Raw genomic sequence first — 17,598 nt, 5'->3', positions numbered from 1 at the left:
GGAAAGCAGTGAATGGTGGTCTAAGACCTTAGGCCTCCGTACCTACATGGCAGACATGGAAGAGGCTCCTGGCTTTGGACCAGCCTAACTCTAGCTATTGAGCTCATTTGGAAAATGAGCCAGTAGATGGGTCTATCTCTCTAAGACAGAAAGAAAAGCAGAGGAAAGAAAAAGAGAGGGGAGGAGGGAAGGAGAAGAACGGAGGGGAGGAAGAAACACCCTTACCTGGATATCAGTCAATTTACCCAAGAGACGGCTTGCTAGCTTAGGACCATTCTCCATAGTTGGAATATGCATTGTCTACAAAAAGCAGAGAAACAAGGCCATTTGAAGATGAGACAAGCAGCAATCCTACAGGAAGGCAATCCCACTGAAATAAAGAGTGACACTGTAACCTACAGCTCATGCACGGTAGCTCTTTATGCCAAGGGTTTCTTTCTATTTTGAATATGATTAAAACTCACAAGTCACTGATAGGATGTTTACTACCTATCACAGAATTTTAGGGACAACTATTTTATATGTAACAGCCCAGGTGACCCGAGGAATCAAGAAGCCGAGATACCTGCAACAGAGGCTGAGTTTAAAGAATGAGGCCTCTTCCAAGACTCTGGTTATCTTCTACATCTAACAGCATGGCAAGGGAACAGGAGCTCAATGATATTTTGCCCCAAATCAAAGCAAGTTATTTCAGGGACATCAATTAAAGCGGGCCTACGCCTTCACATAAAGGGCTCCTAAACCCATCTGGAGCCCAAACTACATTTCCAGGGCCACAGCCTCCACAATCTTGGGGAGCGTGATTACATAAAAGGCTGGAAGACATTTCCTGGCACCACCTGGCACCAATGTATATCTAAGCCATGCCTGTTCATGCCTTGTTGGCTTAGAGGCGTTGGATAGTTTGATTTTAGCAGATACTCTGTGCTCTCTTTGTATAACAGGATAATTAGATGGACCTTTTAGCTCTAAATGTCCCCCTAAAATAGACCCATTAAAAACACATTAAATCATATAAACTTCTTTCTAGGTGAAATAATTGGTGCTCAAAAAAACCTGACCTAATGATAGAATTAGTTCACAGAGAGGAGTCACACCCCGATGCCGACACTTCCACAAGGGAAAGACACTAAGAAGTGAGATCCTAGTCATGGCGAGCACTGACAGAACACAGAATAGTAACTTTCCCAAGCACTGACTGATCAGGTCATATGGGCAATTATGTCAGAAGCAATTCCTCAAAGCCAGTTAGAAACTCGAAGCAAGGGATCAGGCAACATCAAACACAGCAGAAAAAAAAAAAATTGATCTGATCAGCTGAAGAAAAACAACTGTATCGCAGGACTGAAAACCCAGCAGAAATCATTTTAAATAGGAGAAATTAAAGCCAGTTTGCGTAACAAGGATAAGGCCTATATGCTTTAAAGTTATGAAATTAGATTTCATTACTAACTATTGGAGCTTTGTTATAAAGGGGAAGCAAAAAACCCCAACAAAACAGGAAAACAATGCAATATAAAATTAACACAAGAGGTGAACATTTCTCCCAACCACATCTTGAGTTCCTTTTGGAAGATGCTTAGTAAATGCTAACTGACTGACTGACTAACTATAAAGTTTGTAAAGTAATATGCTTATTAATTGTAGATTAATAAGGCACTGTGGCACTTCAGGTTAAACCCTGTCTATTATGGCCGTTTGGGAAGTTAATCCCTCCAACCTCCCTCACCTTCCCTGTCTTCCCTGTCTTCCCAGTCTCTGTAACTCTCCCCTGAAAACAATAACGGGTCAGCATGGTGGCTCATCAAGCTAAGCCTCCGCTTGCAGCACAGGCATCCCTTATGGACGTGGGTTCCAATCCAGCTCCTGCTGACAACCGGGGAACGCGGCAGAGAATGATTCAAGTCCTTGGGCCCTGGGACCATACGGGAAACCCAGAGAAAGCTCTGGGATACTGGTTTCAGGTTCAGCTCTGGTCACTGCAAGCATTTGGGGAGTGAACCAGCAGATGAAAAATCTATTTCTCCTCTTCTTGTAAATCTGATTTTCAAACAAAAATAAAGCTAAAGAAATAATTTTTCTTTCTTAAAAAATTAATAACAATAGTAAAAATAACAAAGGAGTTGACCAGTAAAGTTCATTTCCCATAACCACTGGCCATCCCAAACCAATTGCTAAGAAGTACTTTAACAAATGAGAAATGAAATCTGACTCCCTGCAAGGAAGCCTTGCTTAACGAGGTGGCAGGCGATGAACAAGCAAGTCTGCTGGAGCTGCTTCAACATCAAAATCTATATAAGGCAGTCAACCACTTATCAAAAAAAAAAAATTTCCCACAAGGTTTGAACTCACAAGAAACCACTGGAATGATGAGAGCAATAGACTAACATGTTCATCTGGATAAATGGCACAGTTAATGTAATGTGAAGTCATTAAAAAGACAAGCAAAAATAAGAATAATAACCTTTGCATCCTGGGTTCAACTAGAATTTCACTCACACATTTAAAATTAATCCAATTATAGGCAAGCGTTGAAAATTACAGGAAGTGAAGAAATACTCGTCTTACCTCACCCTTGTACAGTATAGCAGAAACTGGGCAAACCACACATGCGGTCCCAGCGCCAAACATCTCCTTCACTCTGTTGGCCTCCAGGGCTGCTGTCAGGTCATCCATGGTGAGGTACCGCTCCGACACCTTAAACTCACCCTGTTGGGGATAGTACGAAACAGAAAAGCAACATTGCTTTTTCTGCATTACCTCCTGGTTGAACTCGGTTTCACAGCCATCACATGCCTGTCTTAGATTTGTCATAAACAAACTGTCACAAACTGACAGATCACAGAAGCTGCTTAATGCACACTGTAAATTAAGCCTAAGCATTATTTTATGATAAAGGAAATATTATATAATGTTATAATTATTTGTACAAATTTTGTTTGCTACTTTTATGCAAATTCAAATACTTCATCTGTGCTTTTTTCTATTGAATTTCTTAAGAGTTAAAACAACAAAAATCGAGCTTGGATGTACGAAAAATTCATTTAAAAAATTGTACATTTGGACTTGATCTGAGAAAATGCACTGCACATATTATTTCTTCTTCCAAGTTGACTGATGTTGATTCTAACCATTAATCCTCTTCCTTCTCTGTTAGGATCACACCTAGTTGAGTTCCACTGTGGAATGAGGTAACTTCATTGACCTCTGCTAAAAGATTTAAATACCTTGCTTAGGGATGGAAAATGAAACAGAAAGTTGTGATGCTTTTAAGTATTTGACATTTGTTTCTTCCAAAGACTTGTTTATTTATTTTAAAGTCAGAATTCTAGAAAGAGGGGAAAGAGACACACAGAGATATTCAATTCACTGCTTCACTTCCCAGATGGCTGCAAAAGCCAAGGCTGGGCCAGGTTGAAATTAGGAGCCAGGAGTTTCCCACGGGGGTAGCAGGAGCCCAAAGCCTTAGGCTTCTTCTGCTGCTGCTTTCCTTGGGCACATTAACAGGAAGATGGATCAGAACACAGAGCAGCTACGACTCAAACCAGCACCCATAAGGAATGCAGGCTTCACAAGCAGTGGTTTTATTCACTAAACCACAGCTCCAGCTCCAACACTCAATCTTTAATCTGCTTAATTCTCATTCCTTTCAATTAGTCAACAGCCTATTTGAACCAAGAGCAATAAAAAAAAAAGGTTGGTACTAAAAAAGAGTGAGAGTGTTTTTTTGAAAACCTGCAAATCCACAATAGATAAAATGGACATCAAAGCTCTTGGCAAGATGCAAATCATTAAAAGAATGCATCATGTTTTAAGTGGATTTGGAAGGATAGGAAAATATGTCTGCAATCAAAAGATGGCTCCTTGCAAGTTCCAACCTATTTTAGTGTCCAATTACAATTACGTTGTTCAAAGGTAAATGAATAAATAAATAAATAAGGTCCAGAAAATCAGCCAAGATAATTGAAAACAAGTTGAGTTTTATGTTCTAGAAAAAGAAAAGAACAAAGTTCCTTGTGAATAAACTAAGTTGTTTTTATCCTGCTCACCCCTACTTATCTTTGGACAATTTTCCCTGTCTAGCAAGTGGAGGTAACCCCCCACATGCCTCTTGGCATATTAAGTCTCACTGTTTTAAAATAGCTTTTAAAATAAATTACAGCTAAGGAGTCAGGAAAAAAAAAACTTCCTCCATAATAACCTGTTTTCTATGCTAGCAAATCATTCGTGTGGGAAAGCATTTCCACTTACAGCTTGTCATCAAACCTTCTGTACTTGGTTGATTTTTTTTTCTTTAATAAGACAAAAATCACCAAGCTTCAAAAATATCTTTTCAACTGCAAACATATTTAGGACATGCCAAGCTGTTTGAAACTATCCCAACAGTTGGTAAATGTCATGACCAATGTGCCAGCCAGCATGTGGCAGTTGAGTCTTGTCTACTTCAGCATACTGTAGAATTAGTTATACACGTTTCCTCTATTTTCAAAACTTTTCCTAAAGAAACCATGCAAGTACTCTCCTGATAACATCTGCCCTATCAGTACCACTGGACACATTACACACAAAGCCTTTTTGTGGTCTTTGAAGGCATTTGTAACACACGGGTGAAAAGTACCAATCCAGGAATCTGAGCCCCACAACCAAATCACTCAGTATTCTCCTTGAATATATCACGTCATTTTCTACACCAAACGGCCATAGTTGCCTACATCAAAGCTCTTGCTAGTCTACTGAAGATGACATCACTCTTGCTAGAAATTTAGCAGAACAATTGCTAGAATTTAAACTTTGATACATGTAGAAATTTAGCAGGACTAGAAGAAGTAATACAGAGAGGAGGGCAGTCAAACAAATGTGATATTAGTAAACACTGATGTAACACGGTTCCATTTCTATCAGGAAGCGTGGTTCCACTGGAATCGAAAGTGGGAAGGAAGTACTCCAGATCATGGTCATGTGCCAGACACTGACTCTTGGAGCATTAAGGGCTGGCTGGTTTGGAAGACACCAGGTGGAACCCAGGAATGTTGGTAGGAGACGCATGCTGTAGGAACTGAGAGCAGTAGCACTAGGACATCCTGTTCAACTGGTTCTGCTCTGCCCTTCCTCCCAACAGGACGTATCTGATCACACAGGTTGGAATCTCAGGCTACAGTTTCACCAGCAGACAGGGCTCATCTGGATTGCTTTGTCTTTGAGGTTAACCAAAGTGACTCATGTCAAAGGCACCCACCCACTTGTGTGCCAAGTCCAGAATGCACTGCCTCGTCACTCCCGGGAGAATGATGCCATCTAGCGGAGGAGTTGCCAGTTCTTCTTCTGTCAATTAGAAATTGGGAAAATTGCAAATTGTAAATGGGTTAGGCAGGGCTTCTCTCAATAACCATTAAACTACTAATAAGTACAAAAGAAATCATAGTATTACTGTTGCACATGGTTAAATCTCCCAATTCTAGAAAACCAATCACCCTTGTCGAAGAACCTGATTTTCAAGGTGGAAAAAAGAAAAAAGCATTCATCTGATCATCTTGTTTATCCTAATTCAGGAAAAAGCAGAAGATAAACTAATAGCTTCACAAAGAATATTCTTAAGAGGGATATTCTGATAGCAACTTTTATCTTCATATATTAATGTCAGTTAGTACTTAGAAAGATGTAAAGAGGCTCCTACTCTGGAACACTGGTCCTGACAAAGCATCTAGAATTCCACTGAGGAGTCTGCTCATGACTTCCACGCTGCCTTTGAGGACGTCTAGAGTTAGTGGTTCTCCAACCTGCTGGAGTATCAGCATTCAAAACGCTGATTCTGATTCTACCCTTTGAGATTCGGAGGTCAGGGTCCTCAGAGGAGCTCAAGCAGGTGGGCTAGAAAAAAAACAAAACATATCCCAAACTCCCTCTGAGCCTGAACTACTGGTCTACCATGAGCTTCTGGCCTCAAACGCCCCTGACCTTTATAAGGGCTGGCATGATCCTATGTCTAGAGGTGCTAAGCATGCCTGGTCTGTTGCAAACAAAAGGTTGTCACGGGCCCCCACAAGCTTTTTTTCTTACTCACCTGCGGCACTGAAGAACCTCAATCTAGCAAGAAACTCAAAACTGAAGTCATCATCTTTCAAAGATATTGGGCCTTGTAACAGACAATGTATGGCCCACAAAACATTGGCAAAGGAAATGCATGAAGCATACTCGGGAGGGCTCACCAGATAAAGGCTAAAGGAAAAGCACACTGGTATCTCCAAGTTGTTTCATTCAGGTTAAAAAAAAAATCAGAACCCTTTTATTTGTATATCACAGAAGTAGCGGAGGTGTCACCAGGGGCAAGCTAAGATCCAAGCTCTGCTGTCCTGACACTGAAGCCGCAACCTGTTCCCACAGGGCACAGTGGCTCCAGGGCTGCCTGCTCTGCTGTGGTTACATCAGCCTTGTCCAACAAGTGAGCTCTGTCTGGAAGACCGAAGCTCCATGTTCAGCCCCGTAGCCCCCAAGCTCAGCATCACGCTTGGCTTCTGCATTAAACAAACAAACAAAATGCACAAAAAGTCCTCTTTGCAAGGACACAGCAGTAGAGTTTGTAAAACTTTACTGTTTCTGAAAATCAGGTGCTGAAAGCTGCTTTCTGGGAAGAAGAAAACTTGTTCTTGGCAATATCCTTAGGGCTACTTTGTGTCCTGTTTGGAAGTGCTTGTTGGTAATTTCAAAATAAACGCACGCTTTGTGAGAGCTGCTTCAATGCTTGGGTCTTTATGTGTGTGTGCGTGCATTCAGACACACGCACACATATCCAAGTGCCCCTGAAGCTGCCCTTGCCTGAAGCTTGCTGAGTTCCACAAACCAGATGAAGTTAACAGAAAACAGCAGCCCCTGCATGTGCAAAGGCTGTTGTGTGAAACATGTTTAACACCAAGAACTATAACCACTAGCCTGGGGTCAAGGAACAGAACATCTGCTTCTCGGCTTGCCAGACAGAGATGATGACATGACAACGGCTGGGTGAGAAGCATTCATTTTCCTCTGCAACCACAAACATGCTTGCGAGAGCCAGAACTCACTCCAGATTGCCCAACATGAGGAAAACAGAACCCACAAAAGTGGCTGGTTTTTGACAGAAGAATCGTTTGGAGGAGAAATTCAGAGGCAACCACAGCAGGATCCACTGTGACTTCCCAAACTCACACACTAATGGAAACCAGGACTGTAGGATTACATTGAGGCCGTGGAAGACCAACAGCACAATGCCTTATTTATTCAGCAGACACACACCGAGGGCTGTTCATACTGTTCTAAACTCTATGGACATGGCAGGGAGCACGGAGGACAAAGGAGGGGCCTCTCAAAATACATGGAAATACTGGATGAAAGGGTAAGAGTATTTTGGCACATGAAAAATGTTTAGAATCCAGGTACAGGTTCCCCTTCAGTTGCCTATCAAGCTTTACACATTTATTTATTTGAAAAGCAGAGTGACACAGAGAGAGAGCAAGAGAGATGGGAGGAGGGGGAGAAGGGAGAGAGGGAAACAGAGAGAGGGAGGAAAGGAAAGAGAGAGAGGGAGGGAGAAAGGAGGAGAAAGAAAGACCTTGCAGCTACTGGTTGACTCCCCACAAGGTTTCAACACCTGGACACAGGCCAGGTCTAAGCCAGGAAGCAGGAACTCCACCCAGGTCTCCCATGCGGGAAGCAGAGACTCAAGTACTTGGGCCATGATCTACTGCCTCCATAGACATTAGCAGAGAGCTGGATTGGAAGCAGAGCAGGTAAGAGTCTAACTGGCACTCCGATACGAGATATGCACAGCCATCCACCCAGTATGTATAGTTTGGTGTTTTTTTTTTTTGTAATACACATTTTCCAGATTATTTTGAAGTCACAAATAACTTCCTACTTACTTTCTACTAAGGAGAGGCACCAATTATTGTGCTAATTAGTATGTTACAGGACAAAACAAAAACACACAAACAAAACCCAATAGAGCTGCAATGGCACAGGCAGCTTATAATTCTGATTCAGGGCTCAAAGACAAACATACTGACAATGGAGCTGCACTCAAAGGCCTGGAGGGTGTGGCAGAGCAACCCACGTGGATGTGCTCCAAGCGAAGTCACTACACATACCTGGGTTGCCAGAGAAGGGTGGACTGAGCAACAGCAATCCTCACTGCCACAGTCATACTCCCAAACCATTTAAGAGAGAGTAAGCTCCACTCTGCTTGTTCATTCTCCTAAATGCCTACAACAGCCTGGGCCGGACCAGGCCAAAGCCAGGAACTCAAGTCAAGTATCCCACATGGCTGGTACAAATCCACATCCTTAATCCATTCTCTGCTGCCTCCAGGGGTATGCACGAGCAGGAAGCTGAACTTGGAAGAAGAGCTAGACTTGAACTCAGTCACTTTGATAGGCATGCAGGTTTAGGCGAAACACCTGCCCTAACACTAATATTGGTGTGATCTTACCATCATGGCTGCCATACTAGAATTCAAATCTTCATGAATTACAGACCAAAAGCCAAACAGTTGCCATCCATAGCAGTGTGCTTGGCACTCACACAGACATGCTGTCTCAGGATAGCCATCAGTGTGGATCCTTGTGGAAAGATGATGAGATGTTAGGGAAGGAAGCTTACTTATACCTCCTGGTGATAGGTCTGGGAAATTAATTTTGCTGATTTTCAATTCACTCTTTCTCATTTTATCCTAAAGCCGTAATGATACAGACTTCCAATCATGCTTTTCTCTCTTTTTGTGGGGGAGTGATGGTGGGGTGGAAGTTAATTCTGACAGTTCACGTGCTCTTTTTGTAATACGGTTCCAACACATTTTGTTTTCGTTCTCTTTATTTCGGATTTTATTTGGTCTGCACTTATTGTATTAGGTAAGCACTCTCACGTGGAAAAAAATCATAGCAAAGTCAAAGGCAGGGGAGACACATACACTGGTTAAGTCATCACTTGCGGGACACCAGTACCATGGCACAGTATGTTAAGCCTCTTCCAGCACTGCCAGCATCCCACATGGATGCCAACTGTTACACTTCCAATCCAGTTTCCTGTTGATGTGCCTGGGAAAGTGGTGGGCAATGGCTCAGGGCCTTGGGTCCCTCTACCCATGTGGAGAGCCAGAGGGCTCCAGTGGCCCACCCCAGCTCTAGCTGTTGTGACTGTTTGGGGAGTGAACCAGCAGATGGAAGCTCTCGCTCTCTGGAAACCTACCATTTGAGTAAAAATAATTCCTTTTTAATGTAAAAAAGAGCTATATCATATGTCTTGGCTTAATAAAATAAGACACCACTTGGACATCCACATCTCCTGTGGAAGTACCTTGCTTGGAGGCCTGGCATGGCTCTGGTTTCCAGCTTTCTGCTAATGCATACCTGGGAGGCAGCAATGATAGGTCAAGTATGTGTGGGAGACTGAACTTGAGCTGTTGGCTATGGTGTGCAACCAGGGAATGACCCAAAGGACACATCTCTGTCTCCCTGCCCCTCCAGTCAAACAACAGAAAACCCATGTTATCTCAGGCAAGCACACCACAAATCTGAATAATCACTCTTAAGGTCTTGTGTATTTTACAACAGGCAAAAGACAAATTCACTCAATTTCCATTGTGACCTTTAAAAACTACAGAGGAAGCAAGCCAAAATCTCTATTTGCACAAGGGCAGTTTCTCAGCAGGACACTTTATGGTTTCTCTGGTGAAATCATGCAGCCCCTGATTCAGACGGGGGTGAATTCCCAACACCTCCCGTCTGTAAATATGGATGTACCGCTGGTTTTCTTGTGGGATACTATGGGTTTGGGACACAAGTTGGCCAAGGGGTAGCAGTAGGCAAGGAAGAAGAACAACTGAATCCACCATGACCTTCCAAGTGCAGAGTTCAACCCCAGCTGTCAACTGGCAAACGGAGCTTTTGATATATATAATAAATCAAATTTAGAAACTGCAAACATGCCACATAAATTTTGTCTTTCAGCAGTCCCAAGTACAAACAGCAGAAGTGAGAGAATGAATTGTACCTGCATTTCCTAAGCCAATGACTACTGGCAGCCAACCTGGGTACAGGCAGTCCTCCCCACACCTTCTGTTTATTCTACCTCTGACTGGAACATAACATTCATCTGGTTCATCTCTGCTCCTAACGCTCAAGTTAGTATCCAGCTCGGAATTCAACCTCATCTGAATCACCATTTTCCTCTTTTCATAGCCAAATAACACAAGCACAACAGAGACTGCTGTAGCTGCCTTGAAACTAAAAGTTAATTTTCATGGAAGCCAATACCGAGACCTCATAAATATTTAAACATTACTTTCCCCCTCTCTGTACTCACGACTGTTATCATGAAGAAAGAGAGAAATAGGAGCCTGCAGGTATGTTTCTTAATGTTTTACATTTGTCAAAATTGTAATGGAAATAAGTGCAGGTCAGTTTATTTCCCCACTGTTGGCCCTTTAACTTAGCACCATACTCATCATCAACACTTCACTAAGAGGACTGCTATGGTGAATGCTCATGACCTCTGCTGCTTTGTCAACCAATACAAAGGGAACAGCCACAAAGACCATGAACATTCAAGCTATTTCCTGTGGCAGATCCATAGCAGTGCTCTTCAAGGAACCAGGATCTGGGTACAATATCAAGACACAGTGACTTTTAAAATAATGTATTTTAATCAAACAGAGCTCCAGGACAGATTTGGAGAGAGTGATCAACAGTTGATAGGAGAGCAAAAGAAAACAGTAAATTCCTTCCCAGGATCAGCAGACTGCTCCTGACTGCATTTTCTATATAGTCCATGGTCAATGACCTGAGCTGATTTGAGACCTGTCTCCAAAACACATTCAGACCAGAAAGATGTCACAGGATGGCAAAGGGACAAGGCAGGAACTTCTCACAGCAAAGAGACGTGAATCTCTTAATTTGATACACAAGCATGAGTACATCTATTTTCAGAAAACAAAAACAATTTTGCTAACTTCTTTAACCTGAAACTATGCCTAAGTACATACTGAAAGCATGGGGTTGCCTTACAAGTTGTTTCTGGCTCTTCATCTTTTTCCAGTTCTATAGAAAATAACTGAAAAAAAAAAAAGCAGAGCTGAAATTACCTCCATCTTCATTGACCCAATAAAGGAAGAGATTCATGGTGCCTACTTCCGTTATCTGGTTATCTGAGCCGTAGAGCCACAGCACCTGCTGACACCCATGCTCCATGGCTTCGCACTGCGCATAAAGCGACGCGCCGTAATTCCTGTGAGGAAAAATGTAATGCTTGTGAATGTGCTACTACCATTCCAAATCTCATCTTTCATTCTGTAATATCCTCAAGTCTTCCACAGATGGACATGATCAACTATTATGTTCTTCACATATGCTCTTTAGTCAACTGTATAAGGTTAAAGCAAAATGTGTAAGAATGTGGATGATTTAATTGCAGCTATTTTAATAGGAATGTTCTTAGAGACTTGCTCAACAAACATGGTAATGGTGAAGTCTAAATTCTACCCAAAAGAGGGACAAATGAAATTTAAAAAAAAAAAAAAAGCAAATAACCCTTCAATCAAAAATTATTTCAGGGGCCCGGTGCGGTGGCCTAGTGGCTAAAATCCTCCCCTTGCATGCGCCAGGATCCCATATGGGCGCCGGTTCTAATCCCGGCGACCCCGCTTCCAATCTAGCTCCCTGCTTGTGGCTTGGGAAAACAGTCAAGAACGGCCCAAAGCCTTGGGACCCTGCACCCATGTGCGAGACCTGGAAGAGCTCCTGGCTCCTGGCTTCGGGTTGGCTAAGTACTGGCCATCGCAGCTCACTTGGGGAGTGAATCATCGGACGGAAGATCTTCCTCTCTGTCTCTCCTCCTCTATATAAATCTGACTTTGCAATAAAAATAAATAAATCTTTAAAAAATTATTTCAAAAGGTAATTTAAACTTATACTATTCATCCTTATTTAAAATCAAATGAACATAGAACATCTTCCTGAAATGACCATGTAGCCATTTTTTAGCTTTTATTTAAATGTCAATGGGAAAATTATGTAACATTACAAAATATGGAAGATTGTCTTAAATAGAACATTAAGTGTCATTAAAGAAATATGATGCTGCTTCCCTCTCTAAACCTCTGCTTATATAATTCACTTTTCCTTGCCTTTTGAAGAACATTAGCAAGTATATTGGCGAGGGACTATCACAAGGCGATTGTGGCTGGGTAACACCCACCTTTGGGCTAGAAAGCCTCCAAACACATGCAAACTCACCAACTCAAACTACAACAAAGCACTAATGTAATCTTCAACAAAATACCTGCTTATACCTTTAAAAAATATATCACTTCTTTGAAAGACAGCGTTAGAATCCTTCCACCTTGCTGACTCTCTAACAGAATGGCTGGACAGACAGGTGTAGGCCAGCTGGAGCCAGGAATCCAGGAATCCAGGTTTATCACAGGGATCCTGGGGTCCTCCTCCACATCCTTTCCAGGCAAATCTAGCAGATTCAAAATGCAGCAGCTGCAACTCCAAACAGCTTCTCATCGGCTCACCTCCAGTTGTTGGCGGCCATTTGGGGGGTCAACTAGCAGATAGAGGATCTTTCTATGTATGTGTCTCTGTAATTCTTCCTTCCAAAAAAAAATAAGATAAATTCTAAGGTGATTTTTTTTAAAGATTTATTTTATTTTTATTGGAAAGGCGGATATACAGGGAGGAGAGACAGAGAAGATCTTCCGTCCGATGGTTCACTCCCCAAGCGGCTGCAAGGGCTGGAGCTGAGCCGATCCGAAGCCAGGAGCCTCTTCCGGGTCTCCCATGCGGGTGCAAGGTCCCAAAGCTTTGGGCCGTCCTCAACTGCTTTTCCAGGCCACAAGCAGGGAGCTGGATGGGAAGCAGGGCCGCCGGGATTAGAACCGGCGCCCATATGGGATCCTGGTGCGTGCAAGGCAAGGACTTTAACCACTACGCCATCGCAGCCAGGCCCTAAGGTGACTTTTTAAAAAGATCCATTTGAAGAGACAAGTTTGATACAAGCGACATGTGTATATATACCTAAGAATTTTACAGCAGGGGCTGGTGTTGAGGCTTAGTGGATAAAGCCACCTGTGGAGGTGCCAGCATCCCTTATGGCACCAGTTTGAGCCCAGATGCTCTACTCCCAATCCAGCTGCCTGCTAATGGCCTGGAAAGAGCAGCTCAGATGGTCCAAGTACTTGTACCTCTGCCACCCTTGCGGAAGACCCAAAAGAAGTTCCTGACTCGGCTTTGGTCTGCTCTGGTGTGGACCACTGCAGCCATGTGCACAGTGAACCAGCTCTCTGTTTCTCCCTCTCTTGCATTCTCACTGTGTCTTTCACATAATAAAATAAACTTTCTAAGTTTAAAAAAGGACACTTCATGATGATTACAAAATGACCAGGGAGGGGTTGTTGTGGCACGGAAGGCTAGCCTGCCATCTACAATGCCAGCATCCCATATGAGCACCAGTTGGAATACAGGCAGCTCCATTGCTGATCCAGCTACCTGCTGTGCCTGGAAAGACAATGGAAGATGGCCTGAGTGCTTGGTCTTGTCACCCGCAAGGGATAGTAGGATGGAGTTCTCAGAGCCTAGCTTCTGCCGGGTAGTGAGCCAGGAGAAGAAATCTCAGCCTCTCTTTGCAACTCCCACTTTCAAATAAATGATTATTAAAAAAAATTACTAGAGCACAGGTTTGAGGGCAGCAGGTCTGAGCTGCACCTTGTGCTTCTAACACACATCTTCTTCCACATATGAGGGTTTGACCAAGAACTTTTTTTTCTCTATACCATAATGCAAAGGTAGGATCATGAAATGTAAGCGATGCTTTGAATTTTGACTGTAGATCGCGTCAAAGGCTAGCAGTGTATAGTGTTTGCTCTCTCGACAGGGGTAGGAAATCGCAGCCCCATTAGCCCCATAATTCTGAGGAATCCCCTACAGTGCCCTGTGTTGCTAAGAGGTGACACTTCATAGCTAGGGTGTGTAGTCACTGCATTTTCTGAGCTATGGTGAATTTATTAGGATATAACCTAATCATCAAATCAAGGAGCACCAAAGAAAGTGAGTCCAAACTTTTGTTTTTGTTTAGAAAAATAAATAATGCAACAAATAAAAGATTGCGTTAACCTGCTACATCAGAAATACAGTTTAAAAAAAAAAAACCTCCCCATTAAATTTTCTTTCACTTATAGGCAAACGTATATCACTTTACCCTGTCTAAAATTTTTTTTCTTCTTATATTTGTTGCTTCTTACTGTTAAAAAACACGTTGAGTATTTTTCCAGTACACACATCTAGCCTTACAAAGAACTTTCTAGAAACAATCACATGCACACTACTGAAAAAGACATTGAACTGAATCCGTGGCTCCTCAGCATCATGACTATGCGCACAGGAAAAGAGGAAGTAAGACCTCTGCTGGCCCATGGAAAGCAAAGTGTGTAGCGTGTTGTTGTTCAACGTTTCCATGATGGATTTGTGTAGCAATATACTCTACAGATGTTTTTTCTCAAAATTCTCTCTCAGCTGCACACTGTATTGTTAATGTCCACAAAGTAATTGCCACATAAGTAATACATTTGGTTTCCCTCCGTGTGCGGTCAATATTCTAAACAATATCTGATGTTCTTAGAGAAAGAAATTAACTGAAAAAGGGGGAAGACTGCCTACAGAGAAAATTTTCAATAATTGAAAACAAATACCTTGGAGAACACAGATATGAAATGCATTGCTACAAGACAGTACACTCTGCTCTGAGAAAGGCAACTGGTTGTCCGAGTGATGAGCTAAGAAAGCTAAGTGCAGGCATTGCCGTAGCCCTGAAACACACTGTCCAGGACAACACTCATCCTGTGTGGCAGTGCGTGGGCTTGAGTCCCAGCTCTGCTCCTGACGTGCCCTGGAAAGCAGCAGGGGACAGATACCTCACGGAGTGGGTCCCTGCCATGCACCTGTAAGGCTTGATTAAGTTCTAGGCTTTGGCCTGGTCCAGCCTTGCAGGTATCTGGGATGCGAAGCGATTAATGAGACCTCTGTCTCTGTTTCACTGGCTGCTTTCTAAATAAAAGTAAATGCATTTTTAAAAGAGGGAGAAAACCTCACTAATCAAGGACTGCTGAGGAGTGACTGCCCACCCAGGAGGAAACTAAGCAGTTAGCCACATCATTTTCTTGAGTCACGTGGTGTCCATGCTACGGCGCAACAGGGCAATCCTGCACCTTGCAACACTGGTGCCAAGGAGCCAGTCCCTGTCCTGGCTCCTCCACTCCCAGTTTGTAGCCTAAGAAAGCAGTGGACGGTGACCCAAGTCCTTGGGACTCTGCATCCACGTGGGACAACCAGAGGAAGCTCTTGGATCCTGGCTTCAGACGGGCTCAGCTCACGCTGTTGTGGCCATTTTGGGAGTGAACTAGCAGCTGAAAGATCTTTCTCTCTCTAGCTTTCATTTTCTCTGTAAATCTGCTTCCTAATTAAAAAAAAAATCTTTAAAGGGAAAAAAACTCTTTCGATAATATACTTTTGAGGACTTGATGGAATATGGGACTTCACAGCACAAAAATCACACAGACAGTAAACGCGTGGCTCGGAGAAACTTCCGGCTCCTTGGCCAATACTCTCACTAGCAGGGCCAGATGATTCATTCGTTGAGAACATTCTACATGCCGAACACTGTCACAAGCATCTCCTAATCACCATCCAGGCAGGTGATATCACTACTCAGACTTTATAGGTCAAGACATTGGCACTGACTGCAGGCAGGCAGCATGCCCAAGGCAATCAGGATTTTTTGTGTGTGTCTGTCTATTTCAATGACTGATATTTTTTTAGAGGAGCTTTGGTGCCACAGACAACCGACAAAGTTGCAGAAATTTCTTTCTCAAACACTCCTTGCCCCACTTCCCCAGCGTTCCCCATCACCAACGTCCTGAACCACTGTAGTACATTGGTGATGTTACCTGTGTCACGCACCATGACCATCACAAGGCCGCATCGGGGTTCATTCCTGGCATTGTCTATGAATTTGGACAAGTATATTCTGACAGTGTCTGCTATTAGAATTGTTGCTTGGGTTTTTTTTTTTTTTTTTAAGATTTATTTGTGATTTGAAAAGCACAGCTACAGAAAGAAGAAGATAAAGAGACAGAGAGAGACAAACACCTTTCATCTGCTGGTTCTCACCCCAAATGACTGCAATGAGTGGAGCAGAGCTAATCTGAAGCCAGGAGCCGCGAGCACCCTCCAGAGCAGAAGAGGGTCCAGCGCAGTAGCCTAGCAGCTACAGTCCTCACCTTGCATGCACCAGGATCCCATATGGGTGCCAGTTCTAATCCTGGCTGCCCCACTTCCCACCCAGCTCCTTGCCCGTGGCCTGGGAGAGCAGTCGAGGATGGCCTAAAGCCTTGGGACCCTGCACCCGCATGGGAGACCCAGAAGAGGCTCTGGGCTCCTGGTTTCGGATTGGCTCAGCTCCAGCTGTTGTGGCCACTTGGGGAGTGAACCATCGGACGGAAGATCTTCTCTGTCTCTCCTCCTCTCTGCATATCTGCCTTTTCAATAAGAACAAAATAAATCTTAAAAAAAAATTTTTTTTCCTGCAATTTCTGTGTTCTTTAGTTACCTTTTCCTGCAGACAGGGATAGTCAGGAAACAAGACGTGTAAGAACTTTTATCCTTGCTACATTTCGAGATGGTCGATTTGTTGTAAAGTGCATCCTAAGAAGTTCTAACATTGCTTACATGGTGTGTAACAAAGCAGAGGCAGAGGCCTGAACAGGTGGAAGGAAGGAAGGAATCCAGGGAGTGATGCTCTTCCTACCACTGGCTCACCGGGGGCAGATGAGGAGTGCTGTGACCCATGACAGAAAGGCCACGGAGAGGCCAATGGCAGCTGTCACTGGGTGACATCCAGCAAGAAGTAATTTACTCTCACTTTCCTAAACCTGGATGCCGTACCAGGGCCCAGGAGATGGTGCCCAAGTCACCTCCCAGAACTGTCATTGCCCCGGATACCCAGGGCACACCACCAGTGAGACAGACAAAACAAGAGCCCACATTGGTCAATCCTGTTTACTGTTGTTCACCCACTGGGGAATGCCCAGCTCATGGCCAAGTCCATCCCTGAAACTGTCTAACACTTTTCAAATGCTCTTTTATTTCCTGCCAGCTACATATGGCTGATGAGATTGGGCTGACAGCGCCAAACAGGACTGTCCCTCAGCCAGCTGGCAGCATGTGTGGTCATGATCCAGGGCAATAGAGACAACCCGTCAGTGCAGCATGCATGTTCCCCGTTGAAGATGCTGGGGTGCCAGCTGATGGCCTCATCCCCAGGACCAGATGCTCCTTGATGCCCAACAGCAGCCTGCAGCATGGGAGGCCTGGGGTCCAGGAGAGCTTCGTCCAGGCACTCATGGGACTGCCGCTTTGCTTGTTTGAGTTCTTCGCTGTGTTCACAGCCAAGGTCTCACCCTCATGAAGGGCCCCTGGTTAAGACAACTAGCATGCTTCATGCTTCAAACACCAAACACCAGGCAGGAAACAAGAATAAGCATTCAAGCTTGACGACCATCATCTCTCTGCACGTTCA

General features: G+C 43.6%; 1 protein-coding gene across 1 annotated transcript in view; it reads right to left on the bottom strand.

The window, feature by feature from the left end:
* Nucleotides 1–17,598, bottom strand: part of BCAT1 (branched chain amino acid transaminase 1) — a 48,851-nt gene that overhangs the window by 9,879 nt on the left and 21,374 nt on the right. The window contains exons 6-9 of the mRNA XM_058655828.1: nucleotides 11,108–11,250; nucleotides 5,237–5,322; nucleotides 2,569–2,709; nucleotides 226–300 (exon numbers count right to left, since the gene is read on the bottom strand). Of these exons, the coding sequence (XP_058511811.1) occupies nucleotides 226–300; nucleotides 2,569–2,709; nucleotides 5,237–5,322; nucleotides 11,108–11,250 (445 nt within the window). The remainder of the gene's footprint in view (nucleotides 1–225; nucleotides 301–2,568; nucleotides 2,710–5,236; nucleotides 5,323–11,107; nucleotides 11,251–17,598) is intronic.

This window comes from Ochotona princeps, chromosome 27 (genome assembly GCF_030435755.1).
Source record: "Ochotona princeps isolate mOchPri1 chromosome 27, mOchPri1.hap1, whole genome shotgun sequence".
Classification (NCBI taxonomy): domain Eukaryota; kingdom Metazoa; phylum Chordata; class Mammalia; order Lagomorpha; family Ochotonidae; genus Ochotona; species Ochotona princeps.
This window is presented reverse-complemented; position numbering and strand designations above follow the sequence as displayed.